Raw genomic sequence first — 27,452 nt, 5'->3', positions numbered from 1 at the left:
GATTTTTTTTTAAAAAAATGCTTGTTAAATTTTAACATACTCTAATATTAGTTATTACTCATTTTATGGAGATAATATGCAAAAAAAAAAAAAGAAAAAAAAAACCTTTCTGTTTAAGAAAAATGGTTAATTACAGTCTATTAACAATAACAAGCAATTGATTTACACTCAAACATATTAGTGCAGATCAGGTTTATCAAGAACAGCAAAGTTACAGTAACAGTATGAATTACAGTGGATGGGATGATGCACAGGTGTCCACTGTGTTGACTGATATGGAACTAAAACAATAAAATCCATGAATATACAAGAGAACAGCTGCAGAATAGCTGTCCACTGTAGTGACCAATATGCATGAAATGGTTAATTAAGATAATACCTGTTCAGTTAATGACAAAATGTGGACTGATGCATCCAGAGTCAGATAAAGTTGGAGCATTTCCTGAAAAAATATCCTCAAATGTGCATTAGAGTAATCTGCATTATAGATTTGGATGTTAATAAAGAACTGGACAGGATCTCACTCACATCAGCATAATGTATTAGTCCACACTGTTTATAAAATGGGACGTCTTATATCACAGACAGCACTAACAATGATAATGTTTCAAATCAACGGGAAGACCTGCTGTAGGCATATTTTTGTAAGTTTCTATATGATTATCCCAGTTATGAGGTTTTTATATTTCCCCTATAACAAGGTCAGGACTTATTACTCCTCATCTGGTGAAAAGTTAAAGTTGCAGCCATAAATCCATACAAACATTCATTTTAATACAAATAAAATGGACAAACTTAACCAGCAAGTATTGATTAAAATCATCGATATCGAGGTAAAACGTCCACAGCCGGATGCGTTTGTTTCTGTCAAAGTCATTTCTAGCAAGACAAGTACTTTGCTCTTTTTTATTAATTTATTCTAAACAGACGGAGCTGCATATTTCTGCATATTATTATATTTTTGCAATTGGGGTGTTTTTATGGAAATCATGAGCACTAAAGAATAATTCATAAAGTCAAGGCAAACATTGAGGATTATTCATGTTCCTTTAGTCCAGGGGTCGATTATGATTTAACCCCGTAACTGTTGCAAATAAGCATCAAACCGTTTCCATTATGGAATCATCGACGATAGCGTATCTATTCCCCTGATACTGGTCCAGGTATATTCAATACATACCACATACCATATATACGTCGGCTAAAATTTACTTAGGGGGTCAAATGAGTGGCCATTTTTGTCGAAAAAAAAAAAGAAAAATTACATTGTGAAAATGTTTACAAAATATCCTTTAACACAAAATGTGAATAACTTATATATGAATAAGGAGAAACTTCTTAAGAAAAATGAGTGAATTAAAAAATATTATGCCTCAACTCATCATTTACATTTGTATCACAACTTGCAGATTGGAGTGGATCTACAAAGACACAAAACATTTGGTAACTGGAACTGAAAAACAGTATTTAATAGGGATGGGAATATATAAGAATTTAACGATTCCGATTCTATGATCACTTTTGCTTATCAATCTGATTCCTTATTAATTCTCTTAGCGGCTCTCATTGGGTGAGGAAAAAAAAAAAAAAAAAAGAGTACAAACAGGTTTGTTTGCATTAACTGTCTTTTATATTTCCATCTTTGCTTAGAAAATATAACAAATAGTACGCACAAATTGGCTAAAATTTACTTAGGGGGTCAAATCAGTGGCCATTTTTGTCCAAAAAAAGTTGTAAGAAATGCATAGAACTGTGTTGAAATAATGCTAATACATTTGTGCACAGACTACTGATATTATTTGACAGTGGAAGCTCTATTTTCAGAAATATTGGATTTTGAATAGCACGTGTATGTGTAAACTTTTGCTGGTGGACGGACGTGACATTACCCATGATGCTCTGGTCAGTACCAGTACTTTATTAGTAATAAACTTATAGACTTACTATTGCTAATTCTCCTCTTATTCATAAATGTTAGTATTGTGGATCTAAAACAATAACAGCTGAACAAAAACACAAAATGTGGCAGTGGACGGATGTGACATGGTTGTTACAGATCCCATCATACTGATGCTCGGCAGCCATGTCACCGTTCCCACAAATGATCCCTGTGCAAAAACTAGTATCAGAATTATTTATTGTATAGTTTATCATCATACTAAAGAGTAAATAACAATATAGAATGATTACACTGGTCAACAACAAATTTATTGTTTAAGTTTTTTGAGCTGATTTAGGATAATTTTGGTGTGCTGAATCCAAAAATCACATTAATTTTGCTCAGTCAAGTCAACTTTCTTAACTATGCTACATATTGGCTTTTTAACATTTTTGCTTACATTTATGGGCATTTTCACATCATATGATACAAAATTCTTTCATATTTCTTGCAATAAACGAGTTCTGAAGATTTTACTTTTGCCAATTTATGATTAATGGTTTTTTTAATATTACAGGTGAATGAAATTGCTTCGACTAGAAGATCTTGCAAACATAAGCCAATTTACAGGAATTAAAATTTGTCACACTTAATATATACAGGGTGGGGAAGCAAAATTTACAATATTTTGAGGCAGGGATTGAAAGACAGTGTATGACCAATTAGTTTATTGAAAGTCATGAGAATTTTTTTGCCACAAGAAAATTTCCATAATAGAAAATGTTTTTATTCTATGTGTCCTCCTTCTTTCTCAATAACTGCCTTCACATGCTTCCTGAAACTTGCGCAAGTGTTCCTCAAATATTCGGGTGACAACTTCTCCCATTCTTCTTTAATAGTATCTTCCAGACTTTCTCCTAATAGTTTTGCTCATAGTCATTCTCTTCTTTCCATTATAAACAGTCTTTATGGACACTCCAACTATTTTTGAAATCTCCTTTGGTGTGACGAGTGCATTCAGCAAATCACACACTCTGACGTTTGCTTTCCTGATTACTCATATGGGCAAAAGTTTCTGAAAAGGTATGGATAATAGTGTTAGGTATGATTATGACATCAATATATGTTTGGTTTCAAAACAATTGACGTAGTGCCTGCTGAGAAAAAACAACTAAATGTTCATTGTAAATTTTGCTTCCCCACCCTGTACATCCTGTTAGAAAATGATTTTTTTTTCTCTTAAAACCTATTTTGGGTGAGAACTATATAAAAAAAAAAATCAACTGATAAAGTCACAAAAATGTAATCAATTTTGTGAGAAGGTCAAATTTTTCAAAATCAAATTAGCAAAAAAACCTGACCAGATTGAGAAAAACAGATGTCATTTTTGGATTTAGCGGTGCAAAATGGTCCTAATTCAGTTGAAAAAACCTAGACAACTTGCAAAAAACATTTCTTTGTAACCCAGTGTTATTTCTCTATAAAAATGCTTATTATTACTAGAAAACGGTTGATTTAAAAAGTGACGTGTGACATTCTTAATGTATGTATTGGCGTAACATAAGCAGGATGGATCAGCACCATACTCCATATTGCAACCTGTAAAAATAAAACATGTGATATGTAGTATAGAATCTTGGGGAATCTAAAAGAATAGAATATTTGTTTTTCAGGTCAATTCAGTTAAAATATAACGTGGGCATTTGTGACATGAAAATATAGCATTAATTGTGATGAAATTGGACATTTTTGACCTGAAAACATAGTTCAGATGACCATCAACATGTTGCGACAGAACTGAAATCCTGTAAATTTATTGATTAATATTGATTTCTTATGCACAAAGACATAAATAAGACCTCTAAGCAAATTTTTTCCGATTTACAGATTTTAAGACATCAAAGAGGCGCAAAACAGAGGTTAGTGTACTGAAAGATGCATCCCGCTGCAGAGACACTCACCAGAGCTGTCCTTCTATCCACTGGGACAGATAATGGCGCACCTCGATGGGGAAGTGTTGACCATACAGAGACTGCATCTGGTGCAGAGCATCTCCCTGGAGCTGCTGGGCCTGGATCCACACTGCCATCTTCAACACCCTGTCAGGAAATACCAACAACTTAAACAACAGCTGAAGAAAAAAAAAAAAAGTCAGAAAAGAAATGAAGACGCGTACCCTACCAAGAAAAGAAAAGGACACACTTAAGGTCACATTACATGACATCATTTTCTAGCTTTCACTTTCAGTTGCAGCCTGTTGTATGCAGATGCGTCTGTTGTGTGATTGAGTGTCTCTCCTCTGAAAATGCTGAGGTGTCAAACAAGCTTCTCCACACTGAATGTTACTGTACGTGAGGACTTGGTGTTGGGTCACCGCTGCTTGTTTCCAGTCAACACACCCACTCACCCTTCTCAAAAGTGGCACAGTCACTGTCAGTAAAAACCTCAGTGATATGAGTACGCGGGAAGTTTGTGGTGTATTTGTGCATTAGTGTGTAGCTGTATGTGGTGTCGGTGGTTCTGTATGACGTGTGCATCTTTTGTTTATCAATTTATATGTAAATGACATCAGTGCCTATGTTATGAAGCAGTGTTTAAAGAAAGAGCTAGGTAGTACGCTACAATTCACTTTAAATTTGTGCTGTCACAGTGATTAAAATGTTTAATCAGATTAATCTCAGGGTTGCTGTGGATTCATTTCGAGTAAGCGCGATTAAATATCATTCATTTTTAATCTAGAAATTGCAGAAAAAAATATTAGACCACCCTTGTTTTCTGTAATTTCTTGTTCATTTTTTTGTTGTTGTTCAAAGTGTTTTTATTGCGTATCTAGTCACAGAAAAGCATAATACAGTTGTTTTTTGTTTTTTTAACCCAAACCCATGAACATTCCCACCCTGTTGCACCAAAAAAAAAAAAAAGAATTGACAATAATAATAACAACAACAACAACAGTAATAATAAATAATAACAAATAAATAAATGAATAAATAAATAAGGGACAGATATTAGTCACAGACTTGTATTAATACGACTACTTTGGAATAAGTGCGGGATCTACCTCTTTTATGTGATTTAGAACAGGTTGCCAGGTACTGAAAAACTTATTGGCACATCCTCTTATAGAATATCTGAATTTTTTCCAATGTTAAATGATGTAAAAGATCCAGAAACCAAGATTTAAAAGTTGGAGGTTGTTTATCTTTCCATTTCAGTAGTATTAGTCTACGAGCTAGAAGAGTGGTGAAGGCAATCAAATTTTTAGATTTTTGATTAAAAGAATGTAATGTAATGCCAAATATTGCAATTGTTGCCTCAGGTTCAATATTTCTTGTTCATTTTAAAACCAAAAACAACATAAAAAAAGAAAAAGAAAAAAAAAACATTCAAAAAACCGTGGGATGAAGTTCAATTTACATTCTCCCATCCCATCACGCCATCTTTTTCTTTTTCATTTTCTGACCATAAAGTCCCATGTCAGTTCCTCCAAGTAACGTAACAAATCTTACATGTCAAAATAAATTCCAACCAATCCTGTATAAAAATATATACATATCAAAAATAAACTCTGTCCATTTCATAACAGTAATAAACACATAAAAAAACCTCTACATTTCATAGCCGTATTATGCATGTAGATACCTAGATAGACTTTATTACGAACATACAGTTGCAGAAAAAAAAAAAATCATCAGACCACCCTTGTTTTCTTCAGTTTCTTGTTCATTTTAATGCCTGGTACAACTAAAGCTACATTTGTTTGGACAAATATAATGATACCAACAAAAACAGCTCAGAAGAGTTTAATTTAAGAGGTGATATCTAGCCATTTTCCTGTTCATTTTAAAACCAAAAACAACACAAAAAAAGGAAAAAAAAAACAAAAAAAACCACAGGATGAAGTTCATCTTACACACCATCTTTTTCTTTTTTTTCTGACCATAAAGTCCCAAGTCAGTCCCTCAAAGTAACGTAACAAATCTTACATGTCAAAATAAATTCTAACCAATCCTGCATAAAATGTAATAATATATACGTATCAAAAATAAACTGTCTATTTCATAACAGTAATACACACATCAAAAAAAAAAAAAAAAAAAAATCAATTGCAGTGTTTTTTAATGCCTAGAGGAAAAATAATCTTGATTAAGGGTCTCATAATTCATGCATGAAAGGGTTAAATTCATTCATGTTCGACTTGTTTACTTCCATAAAACTCCTAAAAACCTAGAGCGAAGTGTCCTTGAATAGACTTTTATAGTCTTTAATTTCCTCTTTCTGGAAAGTTAGCCAGTGATTGAAATTTTGGAACTGTGCACATTGTCATGAGTATTGAATAAAAACAGGAGACAAAAAGAAACTACTGCAAATTGAACAGGATCTCATGACTCGCACAAATAACTTTCAGAGTCTGTCTAATGACGCAGAAAAGCCAGCAGCATAACTAATCAAATTAATGAACAACTGTGATAACCTGGTCTCAATATTTCTTTTTATTTGATTACCAAAAAACGATGTGCACCCATGGGTGTGTTTGTATATCTGATACAAAATGAACCATTATAGCCGTGCCCATGCGCCCACATTGACCTGCTACATGTGTTTATACAGATGCAATGAGCTCAGAAACATATTGTAATATACTATTAAATCAGCACTTAAAATTTTCAACTAATTCAAATAATTTTTTGCTTTTTTTTACTTGCAGCATGATTTATTTCCTTTCTAAGTGGGTGTAAGAGCTGTATTCTGTTTGGTTGTTTTGGTATGTGTTTTTCTTTTACTCTGTCAAAGTTTGTTTTCATTTTGTTAAAGTTCTGCAGTTATAGACACAGTTGCACATACTCATAACATTAAACTGATCCACAGTCCAAATTAATTCAGATATTTTTTCTCTACGTTTGGGCCTCTTGTTCACATGCAAATGGTGTTTTAAGTAGCAAAAACAAAAGAGATTAAAAAAAAAACCAAAACATCCAAGATCAGGGTTTTTAGACTGATTGAGATTCAGATTCTTTGTCATTTTAACATTTCTATCATAGATGTCATGTGAAATTAAATGACGATGCATTTGTCTCATGTGCCCCATTCCTGATTGCTGCCTCCTATATCACTATCTGGAACTGGGCCTGGCGTCATCTGTTTTTATTATTTCAGCTAAAATTTGCTTAGAGGTCTTATTTCTGTCTTTGTGCATAAGAAATCAATAGAAGTGAATCCCCAAAGGAACTTTGTGTTGGTAAATGCAAGTTATGCAAATTTACAGGATTTCAGTTCTGTTGCAACATGTTAATGGTCATATGAACTATGTTCTCAGGTCAAAAATGTCCAATTTCATCACAATTAATGCTATATTTTCATGTCACAAATGGCCAAAGTATATTTGAACTGAATTGACCTGAAAAACAAATATTCTGTTCTTTTAGATTCCCCAATTTTTCTTACAAGATTATATCCTACATATCACGTTTTATTTTTACAGGTTGTAATATGGAGTATGGTGCTGATCCATCCTGCTTATGTTACGCCAATACATACATTAAGAATGTCACACGTCACTTTTTAAATCAACAGTTTTCTAATAACAAGCATTTTTATAAAGAAATAACAATTCTGTATAGTTTACTCTTTAGTATGATGATAAACTATACAATAAATAAATATGATCCTAGTTTTTGCACAGGGATCATTTGTGGAAACGGTGACATGGCTGCCGAGCATCAGTATGATGGGATCTGTAACAACCATGTCACATCCGTCCACTGCCACATTTTGTGTTTTTGTGTCAGCTGTTATTGTTTTAGATCCACAATACTAACATTTATGAATAAGAGGAGAATTAGCAATAGTAAGTATATAAGTTTATTACTAATAAAGTACTGGTACTGACCAGAGCATCATGGGTAATGTCACGTCCATCCACCAGCAAAAGTTTTCACATACACGTGCTATTCAAAATCCAATATTTCTGAAAATAGAGCTTCCACTGTCAAATAATATCAGTAGTCTGTGCACAAATGTATTAGCATTATTTCAACACAGTTCTATGCATTTCTTGTGGGTTTTTTTTTCTGACAAAAATGGCCACTGATTTGACCCCCTAAGTAAATTTTAGCCGATTTGTGCGTACTGTATATGTTATATTTTCGAAGCAAGGATGGAAATATAAAAGACAGTTTATGCAAACAAACCTGTTTGTACTCTTTTTTTTTTTCCTCACCCAATGAGAATCGATATGAGAATTAATAAGGAATCAGATTGATAAGCAAAAGTGATCATAAAATCGGAATTGTTAAATTCTTATATATTCCCATCCCTATTAAATAATGTGTTTTTCAGTTCCAGTTACCAAATGTTTTGTGCATTTGTAGATCCACTCCAATCTGCAAGTTGTAATACAAATGTAAATGATGAGTTGAGGCATAATATTTTTTAATTCACTCATTTTTCTTAAGAAGTTTCTCCTTATTCATATATAAGTTATTCACATTTTGTCTGAAAGGATGGCTTGTAAACAAACATTTTCACAATGTAATTCTTTTTTTGCACGACAACAAAGAGAAAAATGTAGAGTTGTTATTGTTTATAAGTTTTTATGTCTATTATTCAAGATTCTTTATTGTCATTCAACGTGGTATGATGAATGAAATTGCAATCCACAGTATCGATAGTGAATGAACATTTAAAAACACACACTTTTAAAAATAGAGAAAATAAAAAACAGACCATATGCGTTCAAAACTGAAAACAGAAAACACAACAGAGCAAAGTGCAGTTAACAATATAAATAAATCAACACAGAAGATGAGGAGAAATGACTGAATGTGAACAGATTATTGAATATTATATGTAGTACTGCACATTATATTACAGTATCTGCACTTTATGTTGTAGTAGTAGATTGCATAGTTGAATGTTGTGACATCAATGATTTAGAGAAATATCAATAAGGACAGTCTCTTAGGTCTTTCACGTACTAACATTTACTTTATATTATCTCTATTTGTCTTGTGCTTGTTTGGATGTCTTGTGGTTTTTTGTCACAGTTGACCTTTGTCATTAACCATCACTGTCCGTCTGTCCATCAGTTCTAATCTAATTACTCTTCACTCAATTGTCCAATCTCCCTTTGTTTGGTATTTAGGTACAACTTGGGAAAATCCAATTTTTTTTTTTCAATGTTGATCAACTTTTTTCAGGTCTTTTAGGACCAGTGCATGGTCATGGGAGCAGATGGGAGAAGCTAGAACAGATGAGGTGAGGGGACAGTGATATTGGTAAGGGGAGCATGGAGCAACAGGGGTTTAGAGCAGGGGTCTCAAAGTCATTTTCTTTCAGGGGCCACATTCTGCCCAATTTGATCTCAAGTGGGCCGGACCAGTAAAATAATAGCATAGTAACCTATAAATAATGACAACTCCCAATTTTTGTCTTTGTTTTAGTGCAAAAAACCCCATTAAATTATGAAAATACTCACTTTTATAGACTATCCAAACAAAAAAAGATGCGAAAAACCTGAGAAAACTGAAATTTCTTGAGAAAATAAGTGCAATTTTAACAATAATGTGCCTCAACTGATCATTTCTACATGTGCATTATGGATCAGATCTACAAACACCTTTGAACAAAGAAAATTGTTAAAATTGTGCTTAATTTTCTTTAGACATTTCAGATTGTTCAAATGTTTTCAGGTTATTCACATTTTATTGTTACAGGATAGTTTGTAAATGTAAATATTTTCCTAATTTAATGTTATTTTTTTGCACGAAAACAAAAACAAAAATTTGAAGTTGTCATTATTTATAGGCATAATGTGATATTATTTCTTTCACATCAAACTGAGGAAAATTTGGAGTCATTTTTTGTAGGTTTTTATGCTGTTATTTGACTGTAGATCATACTGGTCTGTATGTGGAACCTGAACGTAAATGAGTTCCACAGCCTTGACTGTGGAATTTTAGCACTTTGCAGATTCATCCCAGAGGCCGGACTGGAACCTTTAGTGGGCCGCATTTGGCCCCCGGGCCGCATGTTTGAGACCCCTGGTTTAGAGGGTCTCATTGTCCAAAGAAGTGGGTGAGGATTCATTACAGTGCTCAGTGTTGGTCTTATTTATTATGCAGACTTATAAAATAATAAAAAACAATCCACTTCATATGATATTTGCATCTGCGGACATGACCACTATCATCTTAACCCAGTGGTTCTCAAACTTTTTACAGTTGAGTACCCCCTGAAAAATATTTTTTAGCCATGTACCCCCACCTCTTGCTTCAGCATCCTCCATATAATGACGAAACTTTTGAGGTTCTGCCCTGGGCCTCTATGGTGCTTAATGTGTGCATTGCTGCATCACTTTAACCACAAGTCTATAGTTTTACCCGACACTCACTTGACATGAGACGCTGATCGAAATTTGGCATGAGTTCACATTGGGTCAAACCATTCTGGCACCGGGGGTAAGGGGGCCTCCGAGTTGTTTGAAAATAATGAAATGAAATAAGGTCAGGAGTGTCAATTTTACTATATGAAAGTATTTATTGTGTTTTATTTTTCAGCATTAATTCTCATCACTTATTTTGTCTTCAGTAAGTGATGATTTATTTCTTGTATTTTTCCAAAAAAAGTAACCCCTAGCTAGAGCTGGGGGATAAAATGATACGTATACACTGTGATATAACTTTTCCTCCATAGAAATATGAGACATGCTCGACACAACTTCAACAGAATTCATTCGTCCATGTTTTGATAGACATAAGAACAACCAATCATAATTAAGCAGTGCCGCACCGAACCAATCACACTAGAGCAGGGGTGTCAAACTCATTTTAGTTCAGGGGCCACATTCCGCTAAATTTGATCTGAAGTGGGCCGGACCAGTAAAATAATAACAGAATAATATATAAATAATGTCAACTCCAAAATTTTCTGTATGTTTTAGAGCAAAAAAAGTAAATTTACATGATGAAAAGGTTTACATCTACAAACTATCCTTTCAAAAGATGTGAATAACATGAACAAACTGAAAAGAACAAGTGTAATTTTAACAATATTCTGCCTCAGTTTATCATTTACACATGTACATTATAACTTATAGATCACAGTGGATCTACAAACACACAAAACATTTAATAACAAACAATCTTGTTAAACTTGTACTTACTTCTCTTAAGACATTTCAGGTTGTTCATATTTGTTCAGGTTATTCACATTTTTTGGGAAATTATACTTTGTTCTAGTGTAAATATATGAAAATATTTACATTTACAAAGAGAAACATTTGGAGTTGTCGTTATTTATATGTTACTATGATCATATTTTACTGGTTTGACCCACTTGAGATTAAATTGGTCTGAATGGGGAAGCTGAACTAAAAGGACTGTTAATATGTCAGTGCAATTTTTGTATTTCACAAATTCATCCCAGGGGCTGGACTGGAGCCTTTGATGGGCCGGATATGGCCCCTGTGCCGCATGTTTGACACCTGTGCACTACAGCCACGTCAAGTTAGGTTGATGCACACAGCACAGGTGTAAGAGCAGCCACAGCACACACACTAATGTTTGGGCTGCAGCGGCAGGTAAAGGGTGTTCCCTTGGGAGAAAATTTGACAGAACTCGGGCGACCGAGTTACTGAAAAGTAGGGTGTGAACCATTTTGGTTCTGGCGTACAACAGAGACATAGGAGCTGGGGGTCGGACGGTCAAAGCATGCACTACAAAAATCTAATTCTTACCAAGTGTATGTTTCTCATTTCTAGTCAAAATATCTCATCACACTTAAAGACATAATCACCTAAAGAGTAACTTATAAGCGAGATATAAGAACCTATTTTCAGACAACAGATCTTGAAAATCTTATTTCAAGAAATCTTAGCAAGATAATTTTCACTTGTTGTATTGGCAGATTTTTCTGCTTAATTCAAGATTTTTTTGCTTAATTCAAGCAAAAAAAATATGCCAACGGAAAAATACACTTGGTAAGACTTGATTTTTGCAGTGTGTTGTTTCACTTTCAGTTTACGTCAGTTATGGCGCCTGCAGACCTGAATTCAGAGGTATGCATGGATCGATAGATGGGGGGGAGAGGTTGCGGTCCCTGCCTACCACAATACTAATACACATAAACCATACGGCCATAAAACTGAAAATGAAACTTAGGACGCTTATGAGATGGGGGTCACTAAATCTTAAGATGGGGGGGGTCTCTCTCTCTCTGTCTCTCTGATGTCTTCACAACTAACTTCTGAGTAACGGAAAATCTAAGCTTGACAAAAAATAGTGATTTGACTTATATCGTGATACATATCGATATCGTCTGATATGAAAAAAATTATCGTGTTATGATTTCTTTCCATATCGCCAACCCCTACCCCTAGCCTTCTTCCACGTACCCCTGGGGGTACACGTAGCCCCATTTGAGAAAAACTATCTTAGCCAGTCTTCAGACATCAGCCCAGAGTACGGGCTTTAGAAAAAAGTCATATTCACGCTGCAAAAATCAAGGTGTCAGAAGTTGTGTGATTCATCTCTTTTATCCATGAATCTAGAATCATGCTTCAAAAATCTTCGTCATGAAATCACTCCAACCACACTTAGTAGTTGGACTGATTCATAGAAACTTGTCCCAGAATCAAATCATAACTATTATTTTCATGATTGTACTTTACCAGTCTAGATATGGGTGATCTGAATTATGCAACAGCTAAACTGCTCCTAATTGTTGCTCCATACTCGTGTATGAAAGGCATTATCAGATCTTTTTTTTTTTTTTTTCTCAATTTGAAGACAATCAAGAGCTTTTCCAATGAATAACCTCTGCATGTTTTATCTCTCAGGGCATCAGTAGAGAGAATCTGCCCTCATGCTAACAGCTGATTGGAGGATGACTACAACAGGAAGAGCACAAAACCTTTTCTACATCTGTCTGTGAAGGTGCAGGAGTGCATTTCTGTACCACACTGCACTACACCAACATGTAAATGTGTATCAGTAAACACACGAGCTGGAGTTTCCACCTTTAAACTGATCGTCGCAAGAAAGCAAACAAATGTGTCTGTTTGTCTCTTTAACGCCTCTTTAAGGTAGTGGTTTCATGAAAGGATTAACACGTACATTCTCACCTCCAACAGCTGTTTCACCTTAACTAACCCCCAAAATACAAATACCCTACTATGAACCTACAACACACTAATAAAACTAAAGGATGTGTTATAGTACAGGATATTAAAATGCTGCAACGTGCATCCTAGTAAGTATTAAGTCTACTGCAGGTAAAAAAAAAAAAAAAAAAAAAAAAAAAAAAAAAGCCCTACCTGTCACCTTCAGCTCTGCGTTACCATGTAGCAGCAGGAAACTCAAAAGAGGAGCACCACAAACCTGAGACAGAAAGGCAAAAAAGATAGAGAAAAAAAAGAGAGAGAGAGCAGAAGGAGGAAGTGAGTCAGCCATGGGTGCTTCTGTGGAAGTTATCTGTCTTCAGCGTTAACAAAAAAAGCATGGGAGGTTGAGTGAGTGAGAGCTAAAAGGGCGAAAGGGAAAGTCCACTGAACAGATTTGCTGCTCATTCCTGCTGTCTTGGACATGTCAACAAAATATCATCATTCATAAAAGTGGACACATTCTTTCCAAGCTAAAGCACAGCTGAAGATGTTATTGGGAGGCTGATAGCTAAATATTTGTGGACCAATAATAATAATGATAAAAGTTTATTTATATAGCACTTTTTGCAGAAAGATTTCACAAAGTATTTTACAATAAAAGCAGAAGTAAAAAAAACAAAACAAAAACACACCGCTACATATACAGGCATAAAAATATAAACGTAAAAGGTCATAAAACCCACCCATGACTGAAAGCCTGTCTAGACAAGAAGGTTTTTAGCTGCTTTTTAACCTCCTAAGACCCAGTTTTGGGTTTTCTGTCCACATTTGTGGACAAGAGTTTCACAACTTTATACAAAAAAATAAAAAGAAAAGAAAATTGTCCACCACAAAGGACATGCCATAAAAATTTTAAAAACCGCATCTGAAAAGACTGTTGCATCATGATGTTTCCAATATAGGCACTTAATTAATTAAAAAAAAAAAAAAAAACCTTTTACTTTGCTGACATTTCCTGGGTCTCAGGAGGTTAAAAGACTCAATCGAGTTTAACGATAATAGTTCACACAGATGCTAAGAGATATGTCCTGAAAAAGATATCAACTGCACATCCAGTCATAATTTATTACAACGATTTAAGTTTTTTTGTACCTGTACTGATAACTTGTACTCAAAGAAGTTGTAAATATGACCGACAAAGTGTGGTAGAGCTAATCTGGTAGTAAAAATGATCACTTCTAAACCCCGCCAGAACAGGTTAACCATGCACAATAAGTATAGTGGGTCAAAGGTCAATCAAGAAACAGAAGCGTCAATAGATACAGTGTGGGTGGATATACTGGGGAAAAAAAAAAAAAAAAAAATCAAGTATCAAGCCTGATATGACCTAATATGTTCTACATTAAGCCGTTAATGTGCTGCACTGAATGTACTGCAAATTATCTATACATCATCAATATAGACAATGCTGATGGAGGAGACAGTGTGATTCATCAATAACGACCCCAAAAGGTTCAGTTAGTGTTAAAAATGACACTTCCTCAACAAGCTCTGTGTGGACAAAACTATCGGGACACTTCAATTCAGGGGTTTCATTGCCAACGTCATAATTTAAACATGTCAAACATGCGGCCCGGGGGCCAAATCCGGCCCGCCAAAGTTTCCAATCTGGCCCGCGGGATGAATTTGCAAAGTGCAAGTTGGGGCATCGAACTCAAAAATAATATCATAATAACCTATAAATAATGACTACACCAATTTTTTCTCTTTGATTTAGTGCAAAAAACTTCAAATTATGAAAATATTTACATTAAGAAACTATCCTTTAACAATAAAATTTGAATAACCTGAACAAATATGAACAACCTGAAATGTCTATAGAAAATTAAGTGAAATTTTAACAATATTTTGCCTGTTACTAAATGTTTTGTGCCTTTGTAGATCTGATCTGTAATGCACAGGTAGCCTATAAATAATAAGTCGATCCATACTATTGATAAAATTGTACTTACATTTCTTAGCAAATTTCATTTTTCAGGTTATTCACATACTTTTGTATGGATAGTTTGTAAATGTAAATATTGGCATAATTGAATGTTGAATTTTTTGCACTAAAACAGCTTGGAGTTGTCATTATTTATTGGCTATCATGCTATTATTTTACTGGTCCAACCCACTTCAGATTAAATTGGGCTGAATGTGGCCCCCGGAAGAAAATGAGTTTGACATCCCTGATTTAAAACAAAAAAACTATGATACTGCATGCTGCACTAAAATATTTATTTCATCATTAGCGTTAATTTTGATAATAAATACACTTATAAAATGCTTCAGATGTTCCTTTTACTTTTATTTCTGTGTCTAATCTATGATTTCGGAGACATTTGTCACTTTCTGACCCTAAATAATCACTTAAAACTACCAGTAACTGTTTTCTTTCAATTAGGAAGAAATTTTTAAGAAATTCCAATTTGACATGTATCACAATAACTGACATGAACACTTATCATGACAATATTTCAAATCAATGAGAATGGGAAGTTAATGTGTTGAAGTCTCCTAATTTATCTCCCAAATGCACTTGTTGAAGATAAAGTCAACTGAAGATGACGATCCAAACCAAAACCACAATAGAAATATAAACAATAGACAGTAGGCGACTACAGCTCAAAACTGTAAACTACTTTCCATTATAGATCAGATGTTTTGCAAATGTGTCAGCAGATCGTGTCATTGATTACTAATGTTAGATGTCTTAACTGTAAATATTTAAAGAGAATCATTAGTAAAAAATACAAAAACTGTTCCAAACTATTTTTTTTTTTTACCACATTACAATAAATTCCATGTTTATTGACTGAGAATGAGTTGGGTTAAGGTTGTAGAAGATGAGAAGTTATTCATCCCCATATGAAAATTCAGTGAGATGCCATGTTTATTTCAACACTTGTCCACTTCCTGGTAAAGATGGTGTTTTGTTTTTATTTTTAGGACTATTATCATCCTATTAGCCCTGACAAATCCATTATCACTCAACCACTAATGGTGAGGATTAGAGCAGGAGAGGATGGAGCCTGTGTTTAATTTTTTTCCACAAAAGTTCAAGTTGGTGTCAGTTTCAGAGGAAAGCAGTTTGCGATGCCAGTTTTTAACTTGATTTACAGTTGAGAAGCATTTTTCAACAATCTGCAAACTGTTTTGTTTCACCATTATTTCAATCTTAACTCATAACGACCCAAACATCCATCACCGACCTAATTCATCCACTAAACTGTTTAATACCTGTTGATCCACTAATCCTATCAATACATGTAAATAATTGGTGTAAAATACAGTTTGTCATCTTTTCACAGTCATCAGATATGACCCATTTGGACGTTCAGAGGGTCTGTAGTTACCATGGAGACACAGTCATCTTCTACAACACTGATTCACCAGTAAAACCCATGGAGTTGGATCAATGACAGTGGATGGACACACTTGGTTTATGTTCAGTTAATGATAGATTTGACTGAAAAAGTAAGTATTCCTTCAGTTAATTCTGTTTTTAACCCATAAAGACCCAGTATTACTTTTGTGTCAATTCCCAAATGATTTATTCTCTATTTTTAATTTTTCTTAAGTGATTTATCACTATTTATTCTGATATTATTCTCAGTATTTTGCATCCTAAAGTGAAAATCAGACATTTTCCTACATTTAATTTATCATGACTGATGTCCATAAAACCTCTAATTAAAAAGTTGAGCGTTTTTATATCAAAGACAGAGAAAATGGAGGAAAAAGTGACTTTTTCAGTAAAATCTATCATTAACTGAACATAAAAACAAGTGTCTTCATCCATCTGTCATCGAGCCGACTCCATGGGTTTTACTGGTGAATCAATGTTGTAGAAGATGACAGTGTTTCCACCGTAACTACAGAGAATCTGAACATTCAAATGGGTCATATCTGATGAACGTGAAAAGACGACAAACTGCATTTTATAGCATTTGTTTACATGGTTTGATAGGATTATTGGCTCAACAGTTATTTAACTTTTTATAACAGTAAATGGTTTTGGTTACCAATGGGTGTTTGGGTCTTTGTAAGTTAATATAATAACCCTCAATTTCATTCTAAGCTTTTATGAACATTTACATGATCAGTAAATTAAATAGAGGAATATAGTGGATTATCACTGAAAAGCACAGAAATATAGAGGAAAATATTAAAAATAAATGGTAATAAATCACTTAAGAGAGAACAACTGATTTGGGGACAACCACAAAAAATAGCACTGGGTCTGTAGGGGTTAATCTACATGTACAGCCATTAGTGTTAGTAAATTCCTGTGCCATTCATATCTTGTACATTAAGTGAAAGAGCAGAAGGTTAGCAATATTCTAATGAGATGCAAACAAATGGATCCCATTGCCACCAATGTAACGGTAAAATACAAAATAGTTTTTCTTGGGCACAAAGGCAGATAACTGAAGCTACATCATGATATTTACTTATGTTATACAGTCTATATCAGGGGTGTCAAACTCATTTTAGTTTAGGGGCCACATTCAGATCTCAAGTGGGCCAAACCATTAAAATGATAGCATTAAAAACCTATAAATAATGACAAATCCAAGTTTTTCACTTCATTTTAGTGCAATAAAAAGCATGAAATTATGAAAATATTCACATTTACAAACTATCTTTTCACAAAAAAGATGTAAATAACCAGAAAAAAATTGAACCTTCTTAAGAAAAATAAGCTAAATTGTAACAATATTATGCCTCAACTTGTCAATTGTACAGAATGTTACACAAACATAATATTGTTGAAATTTTGAAGTTTGGAATGTGTAACTAAAATAATGTTGACAGTATTAACACAACTTGCAAATCGGATCAACAAATCCACAAAACATTTAGTAACAGACAGAATATTGTTAAAACTGGACTTAATTTTCAGGTTGTTCACATTTTATTGTAAGGGTTATTAGACTGTTATTTTACTTTAGATCGCACTGGGCTAAAACCAGTTCAACACCTTTGACTGTTAATATCTTCAGTGTCATTTTTCCACTCCATAAAATCATGCCGCGGGCCAGATTGGAACTTTTGGAGGGACACCTGTGGTCTATATATTCACTGAAAACACTCCTTCTGACTGAATGCCAGGTGGGTGGGCCTATAATAAAGAGCTAATATTTTCTTTGCTAACACTTCTTAATCTGCTTGCTTTGGGTGACATAATGTTTAGCCTGATGAAGAGGCTGGAAAGTGTCATGGCAGCTGTGAAATAAGGCCTGACAGAAGGACTGAGAGTTCTCTTTCCTGGCCTGACCCCAAATAGGCAGAACATCAGGAACACAAGTGCTATAGAGATTTCAACACAAACAAGCTTCTTTATTTTAATATCTGATCTGTCATTGCCGGGACTACATTTTGCTCCATTTGTTATTCTGACAGTTTCTTTGACTTAACCCTGTCGCTGCAGAAAAGTCAGCAAAAAAACACATTTTATGTAAAAATTGTGTCTATTCTAGAAGGATGCCGGGTTTCTGTTTGGGTTTTATGCTGTATTATCTGTAAACATCAACAGGATAAGACATGGGAACTTCTTCCAGCTCCATGTGATCATTTTGTTGGGCTTTAAACACAGAACAGAACATTCCTGTCACATCACTTCCTTCTTTAAGGCATAAATAATCTAAGAATGACCATGTAAATTCCACCACAGCTTCCTGACTGACACAAAAACAATGATGTTCCAACTTATATATATTTAAAAAAAATACTTAAAATATGCAAGGCAGTATAATACTAATCAATAAAAATCAATTTGAATGTGTTTGAGAAGTTTGTATTAAAGTTTGTGTTGTTGATGTTAGAGAACTGCAGAAAGTGCCACCAAAACCTTTCTTTTGAAACCTCTTATCTCCAAAACAGTTATTTTTCAGGAAACTGGAAAAACCATGTACATTCTAAATAAATGAATGGATTAGAAGGTGTAGTCACATCCTGTATTCAACACTTTTAATTGGGTAAATATTTCCAAAACCACCAGGCCAACGTAAAGACTGACCAATTGAATCATTTTATGACAAAAACACCAAAAATGGACTTACGAGGTTTCTGCCTGACAGTGACGATATAAATCTGTGTACGTGGTCTTAAAATGACAAAATGATGAAATGAGAAAATTAGGGAATGTCATTTTCTTTTTTTAACTCCGCCAAGGAGGTTATGTTTTTGCTGGTGTTGGTTTGTCTGTCAGTGTGCAAGATAACTCAAAAAGTTATGGATGGATTTAGATCAAAATCTCAGGAAATGTTGATACTCGCACAAGGAACAAATTATTACATTTTGGTGGTGATGGGGGGGACTGATCTGCCTTGGCAGAGGTCTGCACTCTCCAAGTGCTTTTCTAGTTTAAGTCATCTATTCACCCACTAGACATAAAGAGCAATTATCAATCAATCTTTATTTATATAGCACTTTTCATACACTGAGGATGTAGCACAAAGTGCTTTACATCTAAGTTTAAAATTCAGTAACACACACACACACACACACACACACACACACACACACACACACACACACACACACACACACACACACACACACACACACACACACACACACACACACACACACACACACACACACACACACACACACACACACACACACACACACACACACACACACACACACTTAAAAAGACTGACTGAGCACGAGAGGACCAGAAAGTAAAAGTATTACACAACATTTCTCCACATAATTTAACAAGAAAAGCACTTGGAGAGCGCAGACCTCCGCCAAGACAGATCTGCCCCCCCGATCACCACTAAAACTTAATCATTTCTTCCTTGCACCAGTATCAACGTTTCCTGAAAATTTCATGAAAATCCATCCTTAACTTTTTGAGTTATCTTGCTAAAAACCACGAACGCAAACACGCAAAGCAAAGTGATCACAATACCTCCTGGCGGATGTAGCAAATACATCGAACAACACAAATTTAAGAACCACCACATCTCATTTAGACGTCCTTCCATAATCACATATTGATAAGTAATGATTATAACTCACAGCCATGATCCTCCACTTCATCACCCCTATAGAGGAAAAGTGTAACACACTTAAAAGTCTCAATAAAACTAAAATAACATATTTATTGGCATTCAATAGGGGTTCTGACGCCCGCTAAACTTTGTCTCATCACATAACAGACTATAAAGTACAGATCTGGCAGAAGTTAAAACAGGCTGTTTGAGACAGTGGCATTAAATTAAGTGGAGCGGGGTAGACAGGTTGGGTTTTATGTGCAGTCTGACGACTGATGAAAAGCAGGTGAGTGAAAACAGGTGGGAGGGATTACAGGGCAGTCAGCAGGTGAGGTGATTGACAGGTGAGGCATTTATCAGGCTGGGTTCCATCTAAAAGTATCAACAAATCAGCAAAGGGAAATGAGTATTTATTCATGTTTGCATCCATAATTGTAAGATTGAAAGTATGAAAGGTATTATAGCAAAAACCTGAATCTGTTTTCAGTTATGGTCTTCCATAGTTCGCCAAAGCCTTTCTAGAACATTTGAATCTGCAGCTCTTCACACATGGTCATATTTAATTTATTTACATTTATCTATTTATTTCCGGTAGAAATTCAGTGAACGTTGCACTCTCAACATTCACACTTGCATAATTATTTGTTAAATACGTTTCCACTGCACTTATTTACCATTTATAAATCGGCTAAAATTTGCTTTTATATAAAATAAAAACTTGCATGAATGTGTTAGCATAAAACATGAAAATACTGAACATGTAACACTTCAACAAAAGCGTCCAACATTGACACTTTCCCTCATTCACAAGTTTTTGTTCAGGAACAACAGCATATTTACTGTTTCCCCCTTCAGTCTGTTCCATTATTTGCTCATTACAGACTGAGTGAGTCAGAGTTGACTGACTGAGAAGTGTGAGTACACACTTACCTAGGTGGAAGAAAAAGTAGTTCCCACCAATTGCATATCATTTGGACAAGATCCTAATAGTTCAGCTACTTTCCACTGTGTTCCTGATATACATTACCTCAAATGACCGAAGTATCGAAAGTATCAATATTTTGATTTGTGAATCGATTCTAGAGTATAAAAATCTGGTATCGACAATATCAATATTTCAGTATCGATCCGCACATCACTAATTTGTTCTGGTCTTTTGTGAATTGATAGTATTTATGTGACCTCCCTTTGCACCTAACATGCCTTTAAAACATTTACTTCAGACAATACAAGATTTACTGCCTTCATTTTCTGGTGTTTTAGACCAGGTTTCATTCAACACATGTCAGATGTTTCTAACTGTTTGTGATGCTTCTTGACATGGGGTCAGAGGTCACACTAAATAGCCACTTTAACCTTTACAACACATATAGTTTAGATTTTTGAGTGTCTTTTAAGGCTGTGCATGCATGCAAGAAAAGAAAAGAAAAGAAAAGAAAAGAAAAGAAAAGAAAAGAAAAAAATAAATACATATGTATGTGTCGAGGCCCAAAATGGAATCTGGCCCGATTCAGAATCGGGCCGGCCCAGAATGGAATTCTATTCTAGACCGGCCTAGAATGGAATCCTGCTGCTATAATGTTATTTTTATACCATGTTTAATGCAAATGATCTAAATTATTACAAAAATCAATACATGGAATTTGCAAATATGTGAAAAAAAAAATGAAACAAACAACATTTTAATTGTAAACTATAATACACTTTATTTACAAATAGAACCTAGTGGTACTCCCCACCAATATATGGTACAGTGAAATCGACTGAAATTGACAATAGTTACTCAAGGTATGTAAGACTGAAAATGTAAAATTATGACAAATTATGGAATTATGGATCATTTGCATTAAACATGGTATAAAAATAACATTATAGCAGCAGGATTCCATTCTAGGCCGGCCTTGAATAGAATTCCATTCTGGACCGGCCCGATTCTGAATCGGCCCAGATTCCGTTTTGGGTCTCGACATATGCTCATTTTAACCATGCAAAAACTACAAAACTAAACTTTAGCATTATACTACTCAAATTAACTCTTTCATGCATGAATTGTGAGAACCTTAGTCAAGATTTTTTTCCTGTTTTTATTCCTCTTTAGGCATGAAAAATACAATGTGATTGAAATTTTTTTAATCAACATATTTTTAATGGAATTACAAAAATGTCCACTCAGCTGGACAACATGCATTTAATTTTTGACGCAAAGAAACACGTATTTAAAACGCAATATCAGAAACCGATATACTGCGTGAAAACTATGAAAAATAAACATTTTTAAAGCAGCTAATCTGATGTTTTCTAACATTTTAACGTACTATAATACTAGTTATTACTCACTTCATGGAGATACTATGCAAAAAAAAAAAAAAAATTCTTTAGGAAAACTGCTAGCAATTGATTTACGCTAAAACATGTTAGTGCAGATCAGGTTTATCAAGAACAGCAAAGTTACAGTAATGGTATGAATGTCAGTGTATGAGATGATGCATAAGTGTCCACTGTGTTGGCTGATATGGAACTAAAACAACAAAAGCCATGAATATATAAGAGAACAGCTGTAGAATAAGTGTTCACTGTAATGACCACTATGCATGAAAGGGTTAAAATTAGTGTGCATTGCCCAAAGATGAACTGATTACATCTAAATTGTTTTAAATTGCTATGGGAGATGGTATGGATTGTGCTAATGTACATTTATGTAACTACTGCAGCAGGTGGACTAGAAAAAAGAAAGAAGCACTCAAAACTCAAGAGCCAATCATACTCTCAATGGAAAGGAACTAAATCCCCATCAACTCACAGAAATACATTGAATGAATATTTTCAAATTCCTCACGAGGCCATCCTGCCAAAAGCACTGGATGTTCAGAACGCTGTGAGCTTCAACACAGGCAGAGGCTGTGCAAGTGTGCACTTCTCTAAGGACAAACCAAACAGCAGACATCCTCTACTGCTGACTGACATGTTCCGACCATGCTCAGTTGGGAGCCAGCATCCGTTATATTCCATCTTTAGCCATTGGGGAAAAGCGCAACACTACAAACCCACTTGTACTAGCCTCGGATCATAGTCATTATTCTTGTTAACCTTAATTAGAATACAATGTGGCATGCAACAAGTGCGTGTTAAGCCCCGCTGAGAGGTTTTCTTCACTCTCCAAGGTGTCAAAACATGACAACAATACCAGCTGGCTCACTATGACAAGAGGAAAGTGAAATAAAGAAAAAAAAAAAAAAAGCATTTCATCAGTGTAAGCGCTTCAAAGGGTCTGCTCCAAAAAAAATAGTAAAAGCCATTAAAAAAAGACCAGTTAAATAACATAAGGACCAGAGCCGTGTTAAGACGGCTCTTGTTTGTGGGCCCCATGAGCACAGGGGCACCATGTTAATTTGTGTATGTTAACCCTTCAATGCCCTTTGTATCATATATGATACATACTCATCAAAGGCATATAGTTACTTCACTAATTGCTAATTTAAGTTCTTTTCTGCTTTGTTTTTTTGCTTTTGGCAATTATTTTTAAATAATGGTTCTGTTTTTCTATGCATTTGTTAATTTATGTGCAGTAATGCATTAATTGCTCTTTATGTCCAGTGGGTGAATAGATAACATAACTTTAAAAACAAACTTAAATTTTTCCATTATTTATACATATATTTGTTTTATTTAGTACTTGAATTTTTCCATTATTTTTAGATAGATTTGTTTTATTTTGAACTAGAATTTCTCAATCATTTCATGTAGACTTTATTATTTTGTTCGGGGATTTTTCTGTCATTTTATAAAGATTTGATTATTTGTACAGATTTTTTTTTTTTTTTACAGATTTTTTTTTATTCTACACATAAAAATTTTCAATCATTTTGTTTTACAGATTTTTTTTTTTATTTTGAACTAAAATTTTCAACTTTTTCTGTACAGATTTAAAAAAAAATGTACTAATATATATATGTGTGTATATATATATATATATATATATATATATATATATATATATATATATATATATATATATATATATATTAGGTCTGTAACGGTACACAAAATTTTCGGTTCGGTACGTTTTCGGTTTTCAAAGCCACGGTTCGGTTTTTTTCGGTTCGGTACGGGAAGAAAGAAAACCCCTCAAAATATCTTTAATACGTTTGAATTTTTGAACATTTTTCCCCCAATTTTTGGACACAATAGAATATAGAAAAACAGGAATAATATAATTCTGCTACTATAAATCAAATAGAAAATAAAATAAATTATTAATATTACTAAATGTATTTTAAACATTAGTATTACACTTTTCCCTGACAGGTAGTTTTGAACAAACAACAAAAATCTAATCACAGTTCTGTCAGTTCACATTCTGCATAAAAATATCAACAAAAAAATTCTGCATGTAGTGCAACATTAACAGGAGGGTAAACTGGTATTCTGTTTTAACAAACTGAAGAGCAACACTGACAACAAACTGAACCAAATTATTTATTTTAGGACAGCTAACAAACTGTTTAGAACACTTTGTGTACTCGTGTGTGTGCGCGTGTGTGTGCGTGTGTGTGTGCGCGTGTGCGTACACGCAAGGTGCGATTTGTCTGGGGGATGGTTTGTTTGTTTGTTTGTTTTTTTGTTTTTGTTTTTTTTTTGGTCAGAGCCGGGGGCGCGTGTGGGGGAGGGGGGGGGCAGTCCGGTCCATAACTAACGTAACTAACGCTGGCGTGAAACGAAAGTGAAACTTTATTTTTATATACTTTCAACGTCCAACTCCGAGTTCTATTCCTCTGGTATACAGCGTGCGTGAGAGAGAGACAGACAGTTAGTGTGTTTTAGAACTACCGTAGCTCCCAGGGGCCACACAGCGTTTGTCTTATCTCTGTCTCTTTCCTCGTTGTTGTCTTTCACCGGGACCTGAAGTGATCCCAAACTGGATTGTACTGATGGTGGAGGGTCTCCAATCTCTTCCTTCCAGGTTCTCATCATATTTTTATTTATTTATTTATTTTTTTTACCTTATATCAGCTGCTATTTCATATTTAGGGTCAATGTATGCGTCCTTAAATATGTCCGTGTGAAACTTGCGTGTATTTAACGTTCCGCATCAAACAATGTCTTTTGTTCCTTTTTCTTTTTCTCAACAGACTGTGCCGTTTCGGTACAGCTGTGTACCGAACCGAACAGGTGTGTACCGAAACGGTTCGGTTCGGTACGTGTACCGTTACAGGCCTAATATATATATATATATATATATATATATATATATATATATATATATATATATATATATATATATATGTATGTATATACATGTCAATTAACAAACAAGTCTTGTTACACTTACAGAACAAATACTTCTTTAACAGTTAATTGTCAGTAATTTTATCTGGTTTTAATTTTTCTTTTTTTTTTTACAGTATTAAACTTTAAATTAACAGTTTAATCTCATAAATAGAAAAGAAATATTTGTGAAATTATGATACATTTGCAAATGTAGTTTAACTGTATTTTTCTGTGGAAAAAAGAAAACATTTCTTTTAAAAAATGGAAATTTTTAGGTATTCACAGTTACAGTTTTTTCGTGGTATTTTACATTTGACGTGTAAAAACAGTCTATTTTTTGTCATTTCATTGATATTTTCCTGTATCTTAAAAATACAGGAAAAATCTGTAAAATAAACAGGAAAAATTCTGTTAAATTACAGATTTTTTTTTACAGTGTGGATGTTTGTAAGAGACTAAGGTCAAGTCAACAATGACCCTAAAAAATCCCGCTCACTTGCATTCTTCTGTCAAAGACGAGCTTTTTTTGGACAAACTGAAAACATGAGACAGAGGCCTGGCAAACACTAACATGTTAGTTAGAATAATCAGGTCTGGTTGAGATCAAAACACGTAACAACTATTCACTGTCATTGCGTAAATAAATCAAAAAGACACACACATACAACATACCATATAATTCTGCCAATTTTGGGTTTTGAAAAGGTCAGACCATTAAGGTGCGAGCTGATGGAAGGTGGGTTTGATGAGATATGAGGAGGCATGAAGTGTTGACAGTGGTGCAGATGAAGCCGCTAAAGACTTGGCAGATGCTAAATAGAGCAGACAGAAAGTTGGAAACCAGGAAATCAATACAGCAACGTGATCAGATCAGGGTTGGGCAGGTAGAAGACAGATCAGGCAGGCAAGGAGTTAGAAACCACAGGAAGGCAGATATACCACAGGGTCAGAGATAAAGCAGGAGGTTTCTGACAAGGCAGGCAGAAGATGTGGGTCCGAAGGCAGGTTTGGGTTCATGACAAAAGATCTGGCAGGACTGGCAGGAGATAAAACACAACGGACTGGAGGGTTCGACACAGAAGCATGAAGCGATCTGGCAACTGCGGAGCGGTGGAAGGCTGACAGCTGATGGAAACCAGGTGAGTGAAACAGGTGTGAGTGATTACCGGGGGGGGGGGGGGGGGGGGGGGGGGGGCAGGCAGGAGGTACTAGCAAGGAGGTGGAGAGAGCACAGAGGTGAAACAGATGACCTGATGGACAGAGGGTCAGGGAGCGAACATTTACCGTGGTCTGGAACACTAAAACACCTAGATCACAGGTTTCAAACATGCGGCCCAGGGGCCAAATCTGGCCCGCCAAAGGTTCTATTCCGGCCCGCGGGATGAAAGTGCAAAAATTACCCTGAACAGTCCAGGTTGTCAAAAATCATTTTGGTTCAGGTTCCACATACAGACCAATGTTATCTAAATAAAAATAACAACACAAAACCCATAAATAATGACAACTACAAATTTTCTTTGGGAAAAAATTATGTGGAAAAAATTTAAGAGAAAAAAATAACATTACACTGTGAAAATATTTACATTCATAAAACTATTCCTTCACAATAAAATGCAAACAAATACATAAATAAAAACAAAGATGAACAACCTGAAATATGCAATTTTAACAATATTCTGCCTGTTACTAAATGTTTTGTGCATTTATGGATCCACTGTGATCTGGAGTTGTGTTGATAATAAGAGATGTAATATTGTAGAAATTGTTCAAATTTTAGTTCCAAACTCCAAACTTTTAACAATATTCTGCCTGTTACTAAATGTTTATGTAACATTGTGTGTAATGTACATGTATAAATAATAAGTCGAGGCATAATATTGTTAAAATTGCACTATTTTTCAAATGAAATGTCTGTTTTTTCAGGTTATTCACGTCTTTTTTTGTAAAATGTAAATATTTTCATAACTTAATTGGGTTTTTTTGTACTAAAACAAAAAGAAAAGCTTGGATTTGTCATTATTTATAGGTTATTAAGTCATTATTTTACTGGTCTGGCCTGCTTGGGATCAAATTGGGCTAAATATGGCCCCTGAACCTAAATGAGTTTGACACCCCTGACCTAGAAAATACAGGACTTCATCACAGAGTTCAT

At 34.5% G+C, this 27,452-nt stretch overlaps 1 protein-coding gene across 1 annotated transcript in view; it reads right to left on the bottom strand.

Moving 5' to 3' along the window:
• Positions 1–27,452, bottom strand: part of LOC115423493 (signal transducer and activator of transcription 5B-like) — a 172,266-nt gene that overhangs the window by 49,363 nt on the left and 95,451 nt on the right. The window contains 1 exon segment of the mRNA XM_030140332.1: positions 3,841–3,978. Within this exon segment, the coding sequence (XP_029996192.1) occupies positions 3,841–3,968 (128 nt within the window). The 5' untranslated portion in view covers positions 3,969–3,978.

The sequence above is a fragment of the Sphaeramia orbicularis genome, chromosome 8 (genome assembly GCF_902148855.1).
Source record: "Sphaeramia orbicularis chromosome 8, fSphaOr1.1, whole genome shotgun sequence".
Taxonomy (NCBI): Eukaryota; Metazoa; Chordata; class Actinopteri; order Kurtiformes; family Apogonidae; genus Sphaeramia; species Sphaeramia orbicularis.
This window is presented reverse-complemented; position numbering and strand designations above follow the sequence as displayed.